At 38.5% G+C, this 20,225-nt stretch overlaps 2 protein-coding genes across 2 annotated transcripts; one reads left to right on the top strand and one right to left on the bottom strand.

The window, feature by feature from the left end:
* The first annotated feature begins 3,425 nt into the window (after window positions 1-3,425).
* On the top strand, window positions 3,426-8,215 carry LOC110325932 (olfactory receptor 4E1). Its single transcript, XM_021204097.1, has 2 exons — window positions 3,426-3,990; window positions 6,916-8,215. Exons 1-2 carry the CDS (start codon window positions 3,853-3,855, stop codon window positions 7,858-7,860), a joined length of 1,083 nt encoding a protein of 360 aa, XP_021059756.1. The 5' UTR covers window positions 3,426-3,852; the 3' UTR covers window positions 7,861-8,215.
* A 9,219-nt stretch (window positions 8,216-17,434) lies between these two features.
* Window positions 17,435-18,434, bottom strand: LOC110325873 (olfactory receptor 1509). The gene has a single exon (XM_021204027.1). The coding sequence runs from the start codon at window positions 18,416-18,418 to the stop codon at window positions 17,492-17,494; it is 927 nt and encodes a 308-aa protein (XP_021059686.1). The 5' UTR covers window positions 18,419-18,434; the 3' UTR covers window positions 17,435-17,491.
* Window positions 18,435-20,225: the final 1,791 nt, after the last annotated feature.

Raw genomic sequence — 20,225 nt, 5'->3', positions numbered from 1 at the left:
TGGTTCTAGCTGTCTATCCAAATCTTCTTATATGCTCAAGGCATTTGTTACACTTTCAACAAGATGATTAACAAAAGTAGCTGTGTGTACCTCTTATGCTAAAGCTAATGCAGAAGTAGTAGCACTGGCTATGAGAGTTATGAGAGCAACAACATCAGCAAGTATCTGCCCAACTATACATTTGCTCCCTGCCAAAGTATGATCTAATTCTTCCAATATTTGTAAGCCTTCTTCAGAATACCAGGGTTCAGATAAATTTATAGGAAACATAATAAAACTTGATAGATATACCACCACTACAGACTGACCATCAATCAGTATGGAAACAAAATTGGACCAAAGACAATTAAAACAAGAAATATTGAACTTATAATCATATCCAATAACAAAGGTAACATCCTAATTAGAAAAAGATTAGGTGGGGCAAAGCAGGATGTCCCATTTACCTCAACCCCAGAACCTGTTCCATTTCTATTCACAGCAAACATAACATCATACAAGGCAGCTGCCAATTTCCAAGTATGTCTCTGAAAATGTCAAAAACCAGCCCTACAAATGCCCACTGTAATTTCCTTTTGTTCAATTTTGGATTCATTTCCAGACCAATCCATGACTGAGTCCGAATAACTGGTCACATTAAAGGAAAGAGGAGGATCAGTGTAACAACTTCTCTATTAGATAGATTGTTTTTTCGAGGCAGGTTCCACAATCTCTGTGTGCTCTGTCACACAAGGTCTAAAAACCTGAGGCAAGGCAGCTTGTCCAGTCTGAGATACAGGCATTACCATCTTAATGCCTTGCACTACAGTCTTAAAGTCATTCTTCCTAGTCTGAGGGTGCACAGAAACACATCCAGCTCTGGTATTATTTCTAGTAAAACAAATAGGTAAGCCCTGACCCATAGTAGTGTACTTCACCAAATTGGAATACTTTTTATTCTAGACCAAGGGAATCCTAACAGCTGAATATTATTAGAGGTCACAAGTACTTCTGGCCTTGACCATACAGAAGGATGTAGCAAAGGTGGGTCAGGCACATATTCCCAGTACAGCTTCCCTATCACCATCATCAGGACACTCAGCAAGATCATGGTCAGCATCATTCTTTGTCCCAGCATCAGCATATCTCACCAATCACTCTGGCAGCTGCAATGTTCCTTCAGCATCCCACGAAAAAAACCAAACATGCCTTCTTCCCTATATTAATACTGGATAAGGACCATGCTGTATGTCAGTAAGCTGATCCTTCCATTTCACCTGGGCATAAAAATGCTGAGTTTAGGATGCCATAGATGCTCAGCAGCAGGGAGTTCCTTGTTGTCCAAGGTAAAAAAATTTCAAAATAAAATTTTGTGGTGAAGGAGTATACAACTCCCCCTTTTTTCATTTTTTTGTAACTGATTTTTTAGAGCTTCTTGGGCTTGTTCCATGATCCCCTGTCCTTGAGGACATACAAAATGATGTATATTATATAGAATATAACTCATATTTTATAGATTTAACTCATATTTAACTCATATTTTAATATATATGGTTATATTAAAAGTATATCATTTTCACTTAAAGAATGTAATTAATATTTAATGCATATGGTTTATATTTACTGTATATGATATATATAATATACATATTAAATAGATAATGTTCATTTAAACTATATAATTAATTTTAATGCATGTTGTTTATATTTACAGCATATATTTTAGCACATACAAATCATATTCAGTGCATATAATTTATACTTAATGTATAATTTATATTTAATATGAATAATCTAAATATACACACATGTGAATACGTATGTAGCTATCATATACATGTTATATTTAACTCATATTTAATTCATATTTTAGCATATATGCTTATATTTAATGTAGATAATTTTTATTTAAAGTATATAATAAATCTAAAAAATACATATTTTTTAAAAACAGTGCAATCTTCATCTCTCTACTTTATATTTTTTAATTATTTTATTAGATATTTTCTTCATTTACATTTCAAATGCTATCCCGAATGACCCCTATACCCTCCCCCCACCCTGCTCCCCTGCCCACTCACTCCCACTTCTTGGCCCTGGCATTCCCCTGTATGGGGCATATAAAGTTTGCAAGACCAAGGGGCATCCCTTCCCAACGATGGCTGACTAGGCCATCTTCTGCTATATATGCAGCTAGAGACACGAGCTCTGGGGGTACTGATTACTTCATATTGTTGTTCCACCTATAGGGTTGCAGACCCCTTCAGTTCCTTGGGTAATTTCTCTAGCTCCTCCATTGGGGTCTCTGTGTTCTATCCTATACATGACTGTGGGCATCCACTTCTATATTTGCCAGGCACTGGCATAGTCTCACAAGAGATAGCTATATCAGTGTCCTTTCAGCAAGTTCTTGCTGGGATATTCTACTTTATATTCTTGTTCACATATTTAGATACCAAAATCAAATAGCTACAGCAAAGAAGACACAAGAAGAGAACCAGAGTAATGGACTCTAATTTATTCAAGAGACTTGCCATTGTCTAAAGTAACAAATATTTGAAGCAAAAATATTGACAATAAGTTTTATTTTGTTTCATTTTACTGCTTGAAATATATATTTTATGCATAACAGTTAACACCACATCATTTGAAAATACCTCAACAGTTCTAAAAATTATGCATTTTCTTCTCTTTAATGTATAAAGAGAATTTATATGTATATTCATATATGTCATTCATATATATGAATACATATGTACATAAATACATATATGTGAATGGTGTGTGAATGTGTGTATGTGTGTATGTGTCAGAGTTCTCCAATTTTGGGGAGTTGGTTCTCTCCTTCCACCTTTAGGGGTGTCCCAGGAACTAAACTTGGGTTGCCAAGTACACATGGCAAGCCCTTACCCAACTGAGCCATCTTACTAGCCCTATTAATGCTTTATGGAGAAGAGAATAAGGATCAGAACCCTGACACACTTCCTAAAATTTAAACAACTAGGAATTTTACAGTTGCACCCAGACAATCTAACTCCCAGACAAAGAACTTATACTGAGAGCTGACTGAGCCTCACATCCAGTGCCCTTCTTAGACCTATGTTCTTATATAAATAAGAAAATGCAAAGCCATTACCTATTAATTAGCTCTTCGCATAAGGTCACTAAGTACTAGTAGTTAATTTAATTAATGCAATATGCCCCAGAGAGATAGGTGTTCAAGTCCTATTTTTGTTTTTTTGGTTTTTTTTTCATTAAACTCTCTTAGCAACAGACATCAAGGCAATTACATCAGCAGCCACAGAATTTACTTTTTCTAACTAGTGACTTGGCAAGCTGATGTCATGGTTTGGATGTTGCCTTGGAAATAAAGCCTTGATAATCCAGGTGCAACACCATCAATGCAACAGCTGCAGCCACAGCTGTTTGCTTCCTTCATGATTCCCCTTCAGAGTTTAAGAATTGAATGTTGTATCTGGAACTAATGATAAAACTTGCACCTAAAGTGTGCAACAAGACCCTCTGGCCACACTGGGGTTCTAAGTAAGTCGGTGACCTTCTGTTTTTAAATCACCCTGATAAACTGGTACAGCTCTGAAACTGACTGCTCACAACGACTCATCCCTAGGTCTGAAAGGACACAGAAGATACACTGCCCTTGTCCCATAACTTCAGTCAGCTGGGCACCATCCTAGGAACTCTTACTGCAGTGTTATTGGCATAGTGAGAAAGGGCAAAAGTATAGATGCAAATGGATGGTTTTGTCAGAAATTCCGAATAGTGCCTCTCTGCCCTGACTTACAACCAACTGTGAACAAGCTCTCCAGGAAACTTCAGGATTTCTCACCTTCTTCATAGGGGGGGGAGGGATCAATGTACACAAGGTTTTCTGACTATCCAACTTCAAGAAAATTCTTCCTTCTGCTGGAAGATAATTTTCATTATACTCCAACTACCAGACAGAAGACCCAGGTGTTTTTGGAGCAACTGAGAGACTCAGAAGGCACTCAGGTGAGAGTTATAGATGTTTTCGTTTTGTTCTTATTCATGATCTAATACATTTTCCTGAAAGATGTAGTTTCACACACCATACATTTTTAGATTTATTTAGTTTATCTTACTTGGATGAGTGTTTTGGTTGCATGCATGTGTGTAAGTATCATGTGAGTGCCCGGTATCCATGGAGGTTAGAAAAAGGACTCAAATACACTGGAACTGGACTTACAGGTGTTGGGGACCAAGCCCAGGTCATCTGCAACAGTGACAGGTACTCTTAACTCTGAACCGTCTCTCTAGCCCATATTTTTACCTAAGTTATTTGATGTCACTGGGCAGTACATTTTCTAAGCATCGTTTCATGTGAGCTCACAGAAGTCCAAGAAAAATGCTGACAGGAGAAAGGGTGAGGTAACTGTGTATATCACTGTCCAATGAGGAGGAAGCAGAAGTCTTTGCTTCAGACTTAATGTCACACGATGAATTTAAAATCAACCTCTGGCCCTTCAACCTTCAGTTTTTAAACAAGGAAAGTGCCTGTAAGTCACTAATTAATAATTGAAATAGTTTTCAGTGCAAAAGAAAAATGTTAAATGTATGTTCTAAAAAAAATGGTAAGATGCAAAATTAATCCATAGCTATGTTAAGATGATGCTGTAAACTGTAACAAGACAATAGTCTGTTTTTTTAGGCGTTAACTGAAAGACCCCGGTCTAAAAGTATCCTGTTTGCCATTTGGTTAGTGCCTCAATTTGACCCTACTGTTAATCTTTCTTTTGACATAAACAGCAAAAGTGCCCATTGTTTGCATAAGGCAAACGGCAGGGAATATTAGACATTGCTGAGGCAGAGGGGAAGTTTCCCCTAAGCAGCATTGGGAAGAAGTATTTGTCCAGCAGAGTCTGATCTTGAGGAATGTTGTAGGACAGACAGCACAGGATGAGGGGCTCTGAGGGACAGACAGGTTCCCTGGGTGAGCCACCACTGGAAAGTTGTGTGCAAAGGTGGCACACAAAGACTGGGCAAGGCTGAGAAATGGGCTCTCTGAAGAGCAGACCCCGAGCAGACTCAGGACACCTGAGAGAAGAAAGAGGGCATTGAGACGCTCCTGCTAGACCTCCTATTGTGCTGGCCACCACAGAAGTTAAGAGCAATAGTGAAGTGGATAAAGCCAGGTCCAGGAGACCTGAACTCTAGATCCAGCTTAAACTCCTATTTTGAGTAACCTTGAGCCTAGTGTTTCAACTCTATATGCCTCATTTTTGCTATTCGTGAAATTGGGGGGGGGGAGTAACTAAACCCTCAACTCCCTTAAGAACTAAAATTCTGGGACTCTCATATAGACCATGCAATTGTTATATAAAACAGTAGTGGTAGTGGAGAGAGGTCTCAGCAATTAAGATCACTGGCTGCTCTTGAAGAGGCACCAAGGTCTTTTGATAGCACTTACGTGGAAGCTTTTAAGAATCTGTAACTCCAGTTCCAGAAGAATCTCATGCCCTCTTCTGACTTCCATGGGCACCAGACATTCACGTGGTTCACATTAACATATGCAGGCAAAACAACCATGTACATAGAATAGTTAGACAGATGGATACATACATACATGCATACATACATACATACATACATACATACATATGTATATACATACATAAATACAGACAGACATAAGTGCATAAATATATATACATACATACATACATACATACATACATACATACATACATACAACAGTTAGATACAGGCAGAGAGAGAGAGTGAAAGAGAGAGAGAAAGTGAAAGAGAGAGAAAAAGAGAGAGAGAATTAGAGGATGGATAGATAAATAATAGATAGATAGATAGATAGATGATAGATAGATAGATAGATAGATAGATAGATAGATAGATAGATAGATAGATAGATAGCCAGATGAAATCTTGCAAAATAACAGTGATATTTGGATCAGAGGAAAGCTAATATAAAAAAATGAATAAAACAGCTTCTTTGTATTTACTCAAGCAGTAAATCAAGCAACAGAATGAGAATCTGAAGATCTGGGATGATCTAGTCAGTGTTGCCAAGCCTGGACCTTGACCTCCAGGTTAAGGACAAGCCTGTCTGCATCTTAGGGCTTCTAGGGTTTGTGCAACCTTCTCTAAAGAACTGCTCAACAAACATCACAGCCACATGACCATCTGTCCAGCAGCATGGTGAATGGCTATGGTCCTCAAATACTGACGTTGTGGACATCAAGCTCCCAGCACCTGGACAAAAGGGGAGAAGACATTTGGGCTCATGAAAATACAATCAGAAAACAATAGAAAATATATTCAAAGGTCAAGTTTATGAACCTTAGACAAAAGACTTATTTAGAGTGTGGATAACCTTAATCCACAGTCTGAGCTGGTTGAGATGGCACACACCAGCAAACTCAGCAGTCAGAAAGGGAGGGAGGGAATCAGGACTTCAAGGACACCCTCAGCTGCATAGCAAGTCTGGACTCTGAGATTCTGTCTCCAAAAAAATCAAAAACATATAACATAACTCTAAATACTGATACATGACTACAGGAGAAATATCTTCTTTGATCTCTCCACCTCCCTCTTCAACATAATTATTAATGTCCTAATAAATCAAGGTGAACTATAGCATTACTCCCAAAGTGTGGTTTTAACATCTAGTGGAGATGCTGAAAGAGGATTTCATTAAGAAACACAAAACAGAGGTTGTAGTTTCACAGGTTACACAAGCATTTCACATGTTTGAGCTGCTATCAAATTCATAGCACCAAGGGTGGAGAGAGAGGGGAACAGAACAGGAAATAAACACAAGATATTTGACCCACAAATTATAAATATAGACTAGGTCATAAATAACCAAGAAATTAAGGGACCAAATGATTGATGTACATGATAAGTGTTATATTCATTTCAAGCTTTTAATCTAATTTTTGACAGGGAATTAAAAGAATGGAAAAGGCTCTCCTCACCAACCAAACTTCAGTGATGTCATTTCGGCTCACAGGTTTATCTACAAATCCATTAGTACAAATGGCTGTTTTTCTCATATTCCTCATTTTCTATGTCCTGACACTGGTTGGTAACATCCTCATTGTCATAACAATCATATATGACCGCCGGCTCCATACTCCCATGTATTTCTTCCTCAGCAATCTGTCCTTTATTGATGTCTGCCATTCCACTGTTACTGTCCCAAAGATGCTGAGTGACACCTTCTCAGAAGAAAAGCTCATCTCCTTCAATGCCTGTGTGGTCCAGATGTTCTTCCTGCACCTCTTTGCCTGCACAGAGATCTTCCTTCTTACTGTCATGGCCTATGATCGCTATGTGGCCATTTGTAAACCTTTGCAGTATATGACAATAATGAACTGGAAGGTGTGTATGGTGCTGGCAGCAGCACTATGGACAGGGGGGACCATCCATTCCATATCTCTTACCTCACTCACCATCAAGCTGCCGTACTGTGGTCCTGATGAGATTGACAACTTCTTCTGTGATGTACCTCAAGTGATCAAACTGGCTTGCACTGACACCCACATCATTGAGATTCTCATTGTCTCCAATAGTGGACTGATCTCTGTGGTATGTTTTGTGGTTCTTGTAGTGTCCTATGCAGTCATCCTTGTGAGTCTGAGGCAACAGATCTCGGATGGCAAGCGGAAAGCCTTGTCCACCTGTGCAGCCCATCTCACCGTGGTCACTCTGTTTCTGGGACACTGTATCTTCATCTACTCACGCCCATCCACCAGCCTTCCAGAGGACAAGGTTGTGTCTGTGTTTTTCACTGCTGTTACCCCTCTACTGAATCCCATAATCTACACCCTTAGGAATGAGGACATGAAGAGTGCCTTGAACAAGTTAATTAAGAGAAGAGAAAAGTGAAAATGATAAACCCTTAGGATTCTTGATGATCCAATCCAAAGAAGCAACTACATGTTATATTTACCAGATGATATGACTTATAACATTTTCTTCTGGTCCTACATCTAGCAATCAAAGTAAATGTTGTGACTGGTAACATCTTTCACATTGTAGACATTATCATAGTGAGTGGGACTTAGTTAATTATATCAACAGCAGTAGTTACATGTTCATCTAATTACAACAAAACAAAAGCTTACTCTGAGAAAATACCATGCTGAACATTACCCTGTTACAAAATCTTAGATAGAACTCAGGGGACCCATAATGTAGCTCAGTGCAAAATGTGTACTTGGCATATAGAAGACCCTGGGTTTACTTCCCTACTTGACAAAAAAAAAAAAATCACAAGATTGGATTTCAAAGCAGATCACCAACATGCTATTGTTCCAAGAACTGGGAGAAAATACCAATTTGAATTCATTATTTTATTCTGTTCTTCCTGCTTTTCAATTAACCAGCAATCTAAACAAGACCAGATTTCTGGACCACTCTCACCTACATTGCTCATTTCGATGTTTGCCTAAATGACTTCTCAAGTGCAGGTAAATGAAACAAAGAATATTTCAATATGACCAGTAACAAAGAATACCTTGGAACCACTGAAGTTACTAACCCTCTTGGGAGTTCATCCAAATCTTCTATTAGAGTAATGAAATGGGGACTTTTTATTTCTTATTTCACAAATACTTCCTGAGCATCAAATTTATGGTAGATACTAGATTTATGGCTACAGATACAACAAATATGTAGACAGTCCTACATGGAGGAAATAGTCTAGTAAAAAAATGTGAACAACTAAATACAGTTATACATGCAACAAGAAAGAACAGAGTGGGTGCCATGGACAGGCAGGGGTGGCATGTTCTGCACTTAGCAGTCCAGGAAACCCTCTTTGAGGAAGTGCCATTATACCTGAGGTATGAAACACCAGAAGAAACCAACCATGAAAAACAGAAGCAGCAAACGCTCCAAGTTGAGGAAATGTCAGGTACAAAAACCTCTGCAGGGAGACTGCTTGTTCCAAGTGATGACCACTATGGGGACAGTCTGGATAGCAGGGCAAGCTGGCAGCAGAAGGGCACTGAAGAAATGAAAAATCTGTGTTCACTTAAGGAGTTTAAGACTCTTTTCCATACAGTGTGAAGATGGAAAAATAGGGTAAGCAAAGAAATGAGAAATTACATGTGGGTTTTGTTAGGTTAAAATGGACTTTTCTTGTTGTTGTTGGTTGGTTGATAGTTGGCATGCTCGTTGGTTGGTTGGTTGGTTGGTTGGTTGGTTGGTTGGTTGGTTGGTTGCTTGCTTGCTTGCTTGCTTGCTTGCTTGCTTGCTTGCTTGCTTGCTTGCTTGCTTGTTTGCTTGCTTGCTTGCTTGGTTTTTTGTTGGTTAGTTGGTTTTGGTTGTTCAAGATAGAGTTTATCTGTGCAGTTTTGGCTGTGCTGAAACTTGCTCTAAAGACCAGGCTGTCCTTTGCCTCCCCTATTCTGGGGTTAAAGGTGTATGCCACCACTGCACAGCTTACTGTTGTGGTTGCCAAACTTTCATGTAGCTCAGTCTGGCCTTAAATTCCTGATCCTCTTGCCTTTAAGTTTCAGACACTAGAGTTACAGGCATGAGCCACTGTGTCTGAATTGGTCTATTTATTATGTAGAGAGCTAACCCAACTAAGTATATATTTCCAAACTACTAATAATCACTTGATGTTGCTTCGAATGCTGAAAGAGAACACGACCTTGAGTACATGGTCTTTATCCAGCCCCTTTATTTGCTCTGGGGTGGCCTGCACCACAGCAAAGAGGCATGTGACAAATGGAATTGGTAAACAAAGAATTGTGTCTCTAAATATTTATAGAAGAGAAAATGGCTACACATGGTTGTCATCCCAGCATTTAAGATGTAGAGGCAAGAGGATCAGGAATTCATAGTCAGCCTCAACTACTTGTTAACTTTAAGGTTAACCTGGACTATATAAGAATCCGAGTTTACAAAGGAGCATGACATACTGGAAATCAGACATACACTGTGACTCCATCAGTCAGAGTCACACTGCAGTTCAACCTGGATCTCTAAGACATCTTCTGTCAGTGAGGATGCCATCAATAAATCCCTGGGCCAAAATAACCATCTCTACTTTTAAAGGTCCTTTTGCCTATAAATGTATTAGTGGGTGATTTGAGCTTCAAAAGCTATTTCAATTGTTCTGAGCTTTGGCTATGCAAGCATAGGGTACAGGGTGGGGGTGTGTTTAAGGTAGGGCATGTTAATTTCCCATAGACACATCAGCTCATCAATACCATGCTTTCTTTCCCCAAACCTAACTCACTGGATACCATCAAAGCATATTTGTTCTTCTGCCTGGCGTAATAACTAAGCCAGGTTCTAAAATCATACAGTTCATGTAAAAGAAGTATCCTTTTCCTATAGGCAATGATATATGTGAGAATAGATTTCCAAAGAGTGCAAACAGAGCCCCTGTATGCAGGAATCAGCAGAGGAATACATACTGATAGAAAAGGCAACATCACCCAATGTTGCCTAGCAGTCACTGAAGTTGTCACCTGTGAATAGTTCACTACTGTTTGCAATTGTGTGAATCTTCACAATTCTCTAGAGACATAAAGTAAAAAGCTATTCTCCATTTCACAGAAATTATTTCAGACTCTGACAAAAGATAAGTGTGTGTACTTACTTGTTAAAGAATAAAATGAAAATAATCTTAACATTTTGATTTGAGGGGTGGGTTTGTTTTTGGTTTGTTTGTTTTATTTTGTTTTTAATATTTTGGTTTCTTGTAATTGTTTTTGAGACAATATCTCCTGTAGTCCTGGCTCTCTTCAAATTCACTATATAGCTGAGGCTCATCCTTAATTCATTATCCTTTTGCCCTCACCTCCCAGGAGTTGTGCTTACAAGACTGTAACACCTTGAATAGCTCAAAAAACCTTGGCTCTTACTCAGCTTCCTTTTCTTCAATCACTGAATCTCTCAGGCACAACATCCTATGCAATAGAAAAATATTTTAATGTTGCAAATAAAGTATTAGAGACTTTTTTCTACATAATACATATCAATGGGTCTGAACATCAATGCATGTAAACATACACAATGTAAGGTATAATTATTCTTTCCTAAATTCTTAAATATAAATTTAGAAGTTATATCCAGACTGTCTTTCATCACCCTGTATCACACAAGACTTTTATGTCGACTTTGGTTTTATAAGAGGATTAAGGGATAGACAATATTTTTGCACATTGTTATCAACTAAAGAGTAACAGTTTACATATATCAATACTTTTGTGAGCAGTTCTTTGTTTGCATAAACAGACAACATCTTTGCCCTCTCACTTCAATCGTGTCTTGCCTTTTTTTTTTTTTTTTTTTTTGCAATTGATGGGCTATTCACTCTGCATTGTATATGTCTGTGATATACCTATGCCCATATTGTCTGGGCCCAATTCTCCAGAATACATTTGAGTTTCATTTCTACAAATAACAGAATGTCAGTTAACATTCACTGGATTCTAAATTCTTTTCAAAATAAGCAAAATCCTCCAAATGCACCACATACTTCTGACCTGCACCTCAAAATATGTCATTAAATCTATAATGCATCAATAAGTTCAAGAAATCAGGTTCTGAAATTGTAAACTAAGTTGCCCTCTTAACTATTTTGATTGGTTGACTTTTCCCAAACAGGCTATAAAATGTTACTGAGAGTGTTACCTAAATTGTTGTGTGTGCTCTTATGGTAAGTGCTGACACTAATATTTGTGTTGGTGCTATAATCAAACTACTGCAACCTAGTGCTTTACACACCATAAACATTGCATTGCAGTTCTGTGGTCCAGACATTCCATGCACAGTGTTATCCAGACATTCAACGAACACCACCCTGGACAAGTATCAGGTGTCAGGAAGATGACATGTTTTCTGAAACCTCAGTTTCATTTTCCAATTTCTATAGGCCATTTGTATTCCAGGGATGTTGGTCCCTTCATCATCAAAGACAACAATCGTTCCTGGTTGCATCTCCCTCTGAGATTTTCTGCTTTCTTCTCCCTGTCAAGAGCACTTGTTACTCTTGTGGAAGACCTGGGTTCAGTTCCCAGCACCTACATGGTGGCTCACAACTATCTATAACTCCAGTTCAAAGGGATCCAACAATTTCTTCTGGCCTCCATAGGTATCAGGCACTTCTGGTATATATATGTCCATATAGGCAATGACCCATTCACGTAAAAATAAATAAATCCTTTTAAAATAACCAGAAGTAAAATTTACATATGACCCTTTTGTACATTTCTTGTGCATATACTCAAAGGACTTTATTTCCTACTATAGAAACACTTGCACATTCATGTTCATCAAGGCTGAACTCACAATAGTTAGAATATAGAATCAAAATAGATGTTCATCAACAATTAGATGGATAAGAAAAATTAGATAGGGCTGGAGAGATGGCTCAGTGGTTAAGAGCACTGACTGCTCTTCCGGAGGTCCTGAGTTCAATTCCCAGCAACCACATGGTGACTCTCAAACATCTCTAATAGGATCCAAACAATGCCCTCTTCTGATGTGTCTGAAACTAGCTACAGTGTAATCATATGAATAAAATAAATAAATCTTTTTTAAAAAGAAAAATTAGATAGATAGATAGAGATAGATGGATGTATATATAGATAGTATAATGTTATTCATCTGTAAAGAAAAATGAAATAATGAATTTTGTTGGTAAATGAATGGGAAACAATTGTCAAAGTGAGCAATTCAGGCCTCATAAGACAAATGTCTCATATTCTCTCTCATATAGGAAACTTGGTATCAAAGCTTGTTTTGTGTATTTGGGCACAAGTGGAAGCCAGAAATTGACCTTTGATGGAGAAAACACACTAACTTATAATCTTATAAGTTAAAAGTGAGGGGAAATAGGACACTAGGGTGGAAAAGCCTTTAATCATTGTGGTAGTTTCAATAGGGTGCCCACACACACGTTCATATGTTTGAATGCTTAGTCATTGAGAGTGCTACTACTTTGGAGTAATTATTGAGGTTTCAAAATCCCAAGCCAACCAATCCCAATATCTCTCTCTCTCTCTCTCTCTCTCTCTCTCTCTCTCTCTCTCTCTCTCTCTCTCTCTCTCTCTTCCTGCTGCCTGTGGATCCATATATAAAACTCTTAACTATATTTTAAGCACCAGGTGTGCCTGCGTGTTACCATGTTTCCTGTCATGCGAGTAATTAACTAAACCTCTGAAACTTTAAGCAAACGCCAATTAAATTCTTTCTCTTCTAAGAATAGTTGCCATAGTCACGATGTCTCATCACAGAGACAGAAAATTGACTAAGATTTAAGTTGCTACCAGAAGGATTGGGTATTGCTACAACAGGCCTGACCGTGTTTCTTGTTGGTGGAATGTGGACTTTGGTTTAGGAAACCAGTGAAACACTTTAAGTGAGGCTTAATGGGTCACACTAGTAGGACTGTGGACACTGGTGCTAAGAGAAATGTAAATTACGATAGCCCAGCTCAAGAAGTTTCAGAGTAGAAGAATATTAGTAAGTGGCCTAGAGACCATGCTTGGAAAATTTTGACCAAGAAAAAAATGTGGCTGTTTTCTGCCCTTATTCAAAAAAAAATCTGCCTTAGGCTAAACTGAAGCACTTTGGATTAATAGTGTTGGCAGAGTAGATTTCAAGACAGCCTAATTCTGACTGTGTTACTTGGTTATTATTGGTCACTCTTGTGCAGATCTATAATTTTAAAAGGTGTAAGCTGAGCAAGGAACAATACAAAATGTACATTTTGAAGAGAAAAAGAACACCAGAAAGTATGATGGAACTAGGTCCAGAGCTAAAGGAGATAAAAAGGTTAAGCTTTAAGCTAAATGGCATATAAAGGGAGTGGTGACCTAGGGGGAAAACTCCATCCAGATAAGCTTCCAACTTATGAAAAGAAATGAAAGGAAAGCTTAAGCAGTGGAGGACACATCAAAAACAGAAAGCTAGTGAAAATGTGGGAGCTATATTGCAGCCCCAACAAGCAGCTTCCACCATGTGGTTCTGACCAAGGACACAAGAAAGTGATTGTAGAATCTCACTCTACAGCTAATGAAAGTTGCTGAGGCCCAGCATGTGTCAGGGGTGCCCCTGCATAGAGGCCCAAAAGGGCCACTGTGTGGAACTGTGAAGATGAAGCTTGGATTGTATTGGAGACCTCAAGATGTTGGAGATAGCAGAGTGTGAGGATGCCTACAAAGGAAAGCTGCAGACCAAGTATAGAACCAGCCAAGAGGGAGAAGAATTATGCTATAGCCAACAAGGTTAAAAGGAACTGGAGATCCGAAGAGTGCTTTGACATGAGACATGAAGATGCAGAATTCACAATTTGCCCAGCTGATTTTAGGTCTTGCTTTGGTCAAGAATTTTCTCACTATGCTCTCTTTCCTCCATTTTGGAATAGTAACATATATTCTGTGTCATTGTATATTGGAAGTACATGATGCACTTTATAATTTTGATTTTATAGTGGGTTATAGTTAAGAGACTGCCATGAGTATTAGAGACTTTGATCTTTGGACTTTTAAACAGTGTTGAGACTCTTATAGACTATGGGGACTTTTGAGGTTGTACTGAATGCATTTTTGCATTAAGATATAGCCACAAGCCTATAGGGGCCAGAGAGTGAAATGCGGTGGTTTGAGTAAGAATGGCCCCCATATGTTCACATGTCTGAATTTGAAGTCATGAAAAAGTGCCACTACTTGGGATGGATTAGGAAGTGTTGTCTTATTGGAAGAAGTGTGTAACTGGGAGTGGGCTTTGAGATTTTAGAAACTCAAGTCAGCCCCATTGGTTCTCTTTCTTCCTGCTGCCTGCCAATCCTGATGTCGAACTCTCAGTTCCTCTCCATGCCTGCATGGCACCATGCTTCCTGCCATGCTGATAGTGGGCTAAACCTCTGAAACTGTAAGCCAGTCCCAATTAAATGTTTTCCTTTATAAGAGTTACCATGGTCATGGTGTCTCTTCATAGCAATAGACTAAAATAATTGACCAATAAATTCAGAAAAGTCTTCTAACAAAATCCAGTATCCCTTCATGATGAAGGTCAATGGAATAAATATAAGTACATACAATTTCATAGTAATGTAAAATGAAATTAACAATAACAATCAATAAAGCAAACCACTAGTTCCTACCTGCCTTCACTACTTCTCTGAGCCTGTAATGCTAGCATCAGACGTCAGTGTCTGGCTCCTTCTAGGTTAGACTCAATACCAATGACTTTCCAGGGACCTTCCTGGCTTTTCAGCACTGAATTGGTGCTGCTAGGTATCAGCTTTATGAATTCAACCTACCTGGCTCTCTGCCTTTCTGGCGTGCACACAGCCACTGTTAGAGTACCCAGCCTCTATAACGGGAGAAAAGATGCTATATCCCTAACAGCTTGAAAATTAAAACTATAAAATGAACTGATGGAAGACAAGTTAATAAGAAATACTTGTATACTTTGTTTACTTAATGTGCAAGTGGCACTTCATTGTGCCATTTTCATAAATTCATGTCTTTGTATTTTACTTCCTAAAGTGTCCTCTCTTATGCCCCACTTCTCATTACACATACTATGTATGTATGTATATTATACATATATATTTCCTCAGCTTATATATGTGTGTGTATAATACATAAGAGAAACCACATATGAGATAAATTACGAGATATTTGTTTCTTTCCCCTTTCTTACCTTGCTTGTACCCATTAGATATTCTTTTAGATATTTCCTGTAAAGTGTTCATCAATCTGTCTTATTTATTTTTGGTTTTTTGTTTGTTTTTTGTTTTTTTCCAAGACAGGGTTTCTCTGTGTAGCCCTGGCTGTCCTGGAACTCACTCTGTAGACCAGGCTGGCCTCAAACTCAGAAATCCGCCTGCCTCTGCCTCCCGAGTGCTGGGATTAAAGGCGTGCGCCACCACGCCCGGCTAATCTGTCTTATTTATATTGGGGCTTTTTTTGTCTATAGGAGTTCACGTATAAGTGAAAATGTGTGATTATTTGTATTTCAACTCTGCCTTGCTTTATTCTTGAGACAAGACCTCATGAAACCCAGGCTGACTTCAAACTTACAGTATAGCCATAGCTAGCGTTGACTCCTGATCTTCCTGCCTCCCCATGCCAAATGCTGAAATTACAGGCATGCACCACCATGCCCAATTCAGGTTTCTGTCACTTAATATAGTCATCTGCAGCTCCATTTATGCTCCTGCAGCTGATAAATTTCATTCTTCTTTACAGTTGAATAAAATCCACTGTGTATATTTTTTAAGAAACAAACTACTTGAAGATAAATTTATTGAATTGTGTTTTATTATAAATTGAAATGATATTATTAATGAAGAAACTAAAGGAAACATAAACAAATAAAAGGATCCCTCAAATTAGAAGATTGAGGTTGAATTTTTTCAGTTGAGTTTTCTTCCCGGTTGTCTATCGAGATCATGTGAACCCAGTCTAGATTCCAACATTTTCCTCTGTAGACAAACGTTTCCCAAGATACACATGAAAATGCATAACATTTTGAGAAAGATCAATAAGGTCACATAACATCACTGAAAGCCCACCATAAAACTAAAATAGTCAAGACAGTGTGTTCACATATAAATATAGACATGAAAGCCAATGTAAAGAATTACAAATAAAACCACTGGACTGAGGTCAGGGACTCCTATGGAAGAGTTAGGGGAACTGAAGAAGCCGAAGGGCATCACAACCCCATAGGAAGAACAAGTAACTGGTATCCCTAACTGGGACCCCTCAGAGCTCCCAGAGACTAAGCCACCAACCAAAGAGCATACACGATCTGGTCTGTGACCCACGACATATATGTAGCAGAAGACTGCCTTCTCTGGCCTCAGTAGGAGAGGACACGCCTAATCCTGTAGAGACCGGATGCCCCAGGGAAGGGGAATTCAGGGGGTTAGGGGCAGGTGGGAGGAGGTAGGTGGTTGGGTGGGGGAGCACCCTCTTTGGGGCAAAGGGGAGTGGGAAGGGGTGAAGAACTCTGGCAAGGAGGACTGGAAAGGGGGCAATATTTAGAATGTAAATAAATAAAATAATTTAATTAAAAAAGAGTTACAAATAAATCTACACTTGAAAGATCAAGTCTTTTCCAATAGAAGTAATTTAATAATAAAATAAATGTCTCAAATTGTGTCCTATCAAGTCAATGGATAATAAAACAAATCTCAAACTTATTTCATACCACATACAAAAACTAAGCCCCAAACACTATACACCTAGAATTTAAAATGGAATTATAAAATTTGCAAAGTAAAAGAGCCAAAAATCTTTGAGACTTGGACGGAGACAGATTCCAGTGTGAAAGGATCAACAACAAAATTAAAAAGTCATAATCAATTTAGTCAAAATGTTTCACTTTTGATTTTCTGGGTATTTTATTAAGAAAATTTATTTTCGAGGCTGGAGAAATGGCTCAGAGTTTAAGAGCACTTGTTACTTCCACATTCAGGATGTGGTCACAACCGTGGCTGTTATCACAACGCCCCCACCCCACACACACACACACGATTTCATGAGCAAATTCGTCTCTGCCTGAGATGCTTCATGGCAGTTTTCACCTCCTCGTTCCTCAAAGTGTAAATGAGAGGATTCAGCAAAGGGGTGACCACTGTGTAGAAGACCGATACCACCTTGTCGATGGAGAAGCTGCTATCTGGCCGAGTGTAGAGGAAGATACATGGCCCAAAGAACAGGGCAACCACCATGAAGTGGGATGAGCAGGTGGACAGCGCTTTCCGACGACCTTCTGCCGACTGTTTTCGAAGAGAAAACAGGATGACTGTGTAGGAAGTGACCAAGGCTAGAAAACATACGAGGGAGATGGTTCCACTATTGGACACGATCAGAATCCCTGTAAGGTATGTATCTGTGCAGGCCAGCTTGATGACAGGAGGTACGTCACAGAAGTAGCTATTGATAATGTTCGGGCCACAGTAGGGTAGACGAATAGTCAAGAAGGTCTGCACAAGTGAATGAATAGTGCCCCCCAGCCAGAGTGCAAAAACAAGCTGTACACAGATCTTCATGTTCATCACATTGGAGTAATGCAATGGGATGCAGATAGCCACGTAACGATCATACGCCATAATCGTCAGCAGAAAGATCTCAGCACAAGCAAAGAGATGTAGGAAGAAGAGCTGTGCAATGCAATTGTCAAAGGAAATGGTCTTCCTCTCTAAAAGCAAGCCCTCAAGCATCTTGGGCACGGTGACAGATGAGTGGCAGATGTCAATGAAGGACAGATTGCTCAGAAAGAAGTACATGGGACTGTGGAGACGTGGAGTGAAGACTATGGTAACAACAATGAGGATGTTCCCCAAAAGTGTTAGCATATAAGTGACTGTAAATGGTACAAAAAACAGAATCTCCAACACCCAGTTGTCAGTGAGGCCCAGGAAGATAAATTCAGTCACTCTTGTTTGATTTAGAGCTCCCATCTAACGAGCGTTCTGGAGGATCTGGGAGTGGGGGTTAAATTTTAAATTATCCTGAGTAATACTGAGACAAAGTAATTGAAATGACTGTTTTTCTATGAGGCTTGGCATGAATATGTAATTTTAAATCCTTGCCCCCTTTTTTAAATTTATTTTATTAGATACTGTCATCATTTACATTTCAAATGCTATCCCGAATGTCCCCTATACCCTCCCCACACCCTGCTCCCCTACCCACTCACTCCCACTTCTTGGCCCTGGCCTTCCCCTGTATGGGGCATATAAGGTTTGCAAGACCAAGGGCATGTTCCTTTTTTTACCTGGTTCTTTTCATTTCAGAATAATCCACCAAGAATAGTATCAGATTTGTGCCAAAATCATAAAACTCAAAGTGAGACTGCTCATTATTTGACTTCCGTTATTAAGATAATCTTTAAAACTTTAATAGTATTTTGTTTTGTCCAATGTGGGGTCATTTTACATTTATTAAAATACTATTCATTTTTTACTTCATTTTTGTTTTATTTCAAAGTATTGACTTTAGGAAAACTATCCTGATTCAAAAATCAGGATAGTTTATCTTTCATAATTAATTATTTTATGGTACTTAACTATAAAAGAGAGTAGGAGATTTAGTTTTGATTCCCATAAACTAAACTGTTCTTTTAAAGTACAGAAAAAACAGAAAGACTTTAAACGCCAGAACACCAGGAAAACTGGCTGTGAGATACTATTTCCTAGGAATGACAGAGAAGCTTTACCAGTGATACACCAATATGGCTACCTAAACAAGACCTGAACAATTACAATACCAGTAGATACAGTAACAAGAAAGGGGGGCACCTCATGGGGGCCCAGTCATAAACAAAGAACTACAGGCAACTAAGGAATTCTGAGAGTGGAAGAGATAGTCTTCCCCTATTTGGTTATCCAGCACAAAGTGACGAGCCCAGAAATTATATTATATATATATATATATATATTATAATTTATAATATATTATTATAATTAATAATACATATATATGTATATATATACAGTAACACTAAACACTACAGACTGAGAAAGTTGTGTTTACATATTTATACATCTATACATTAATGTTTAACTATATATATGCATATATATACATATATATATATATTGTAATTAAAAGAGGTCATGATTTTGGGAAGGAGCAAGGGAGGTTATATGGCAAGGTTTAGATGGATGGAAAGGAAGGGGGAAATAATATAATTAAATTTTAATTGTAAAAAGTATTTTTTCAAAAAGTAATAACCACACATGACTTACCTCTTGCAGCACTTGGCAAGTGCCTTGTACTTTGTAGGTTTGCGGGGAAAAAATCTTATTTGCAGTAAATGAACTTCTTGGGTATTGTGAGTCTAATCATGCCATCTCAGTTGAACTAATAAGCCACAAACTATGAGTCTTTCAGTTCTGTAATGCAACTTTTCTGCCAGGAAAATTATATACAAATACTATCGCATTGTTCCTAATTGTTCATGCTGCCTGGGTGACCATAAACTATAAGAGCTTAAAAGATAATCATCACAAATCATCCAAAAATGAAGCTTTGATCTAATTATTTCACTTAGGGTAAGGTAGTCTCCTACAGTGTCCAAACTACAGAAAAAGCTAAAGAGGGAGGAACTTTAAATTTAGTGCTGTTTGAAGCAGTCTAACAGTCATGGGTTGACGGGGGGGGGGGTCTGTATGAATGGCAGAACTTGACTAGGCTTGTATCCACCCAAAAGGATGACGGTGACAAGAGAGCTATTCAAACAGTACATAATGGTGATGTTTGATA

This window comes from Mus pahari, chromosome 8, assembly GCF_900095145.1.
Source record: "Mus pahari chromosome 8, PAHARI_EIJ_v1.1, whole genome shotgun sequence".
Taxonomy (NCBI): Eukaryota; Metazoa; Chordata; class Mammalia; order Rodentia; family Muridae; genus Mus; species Mus pahari.
The sequence above is the reverse complement of the archived record's forward strand: the minus strand, read 5'-3'. Positions and strand labels throughout refer to the sequence as shown.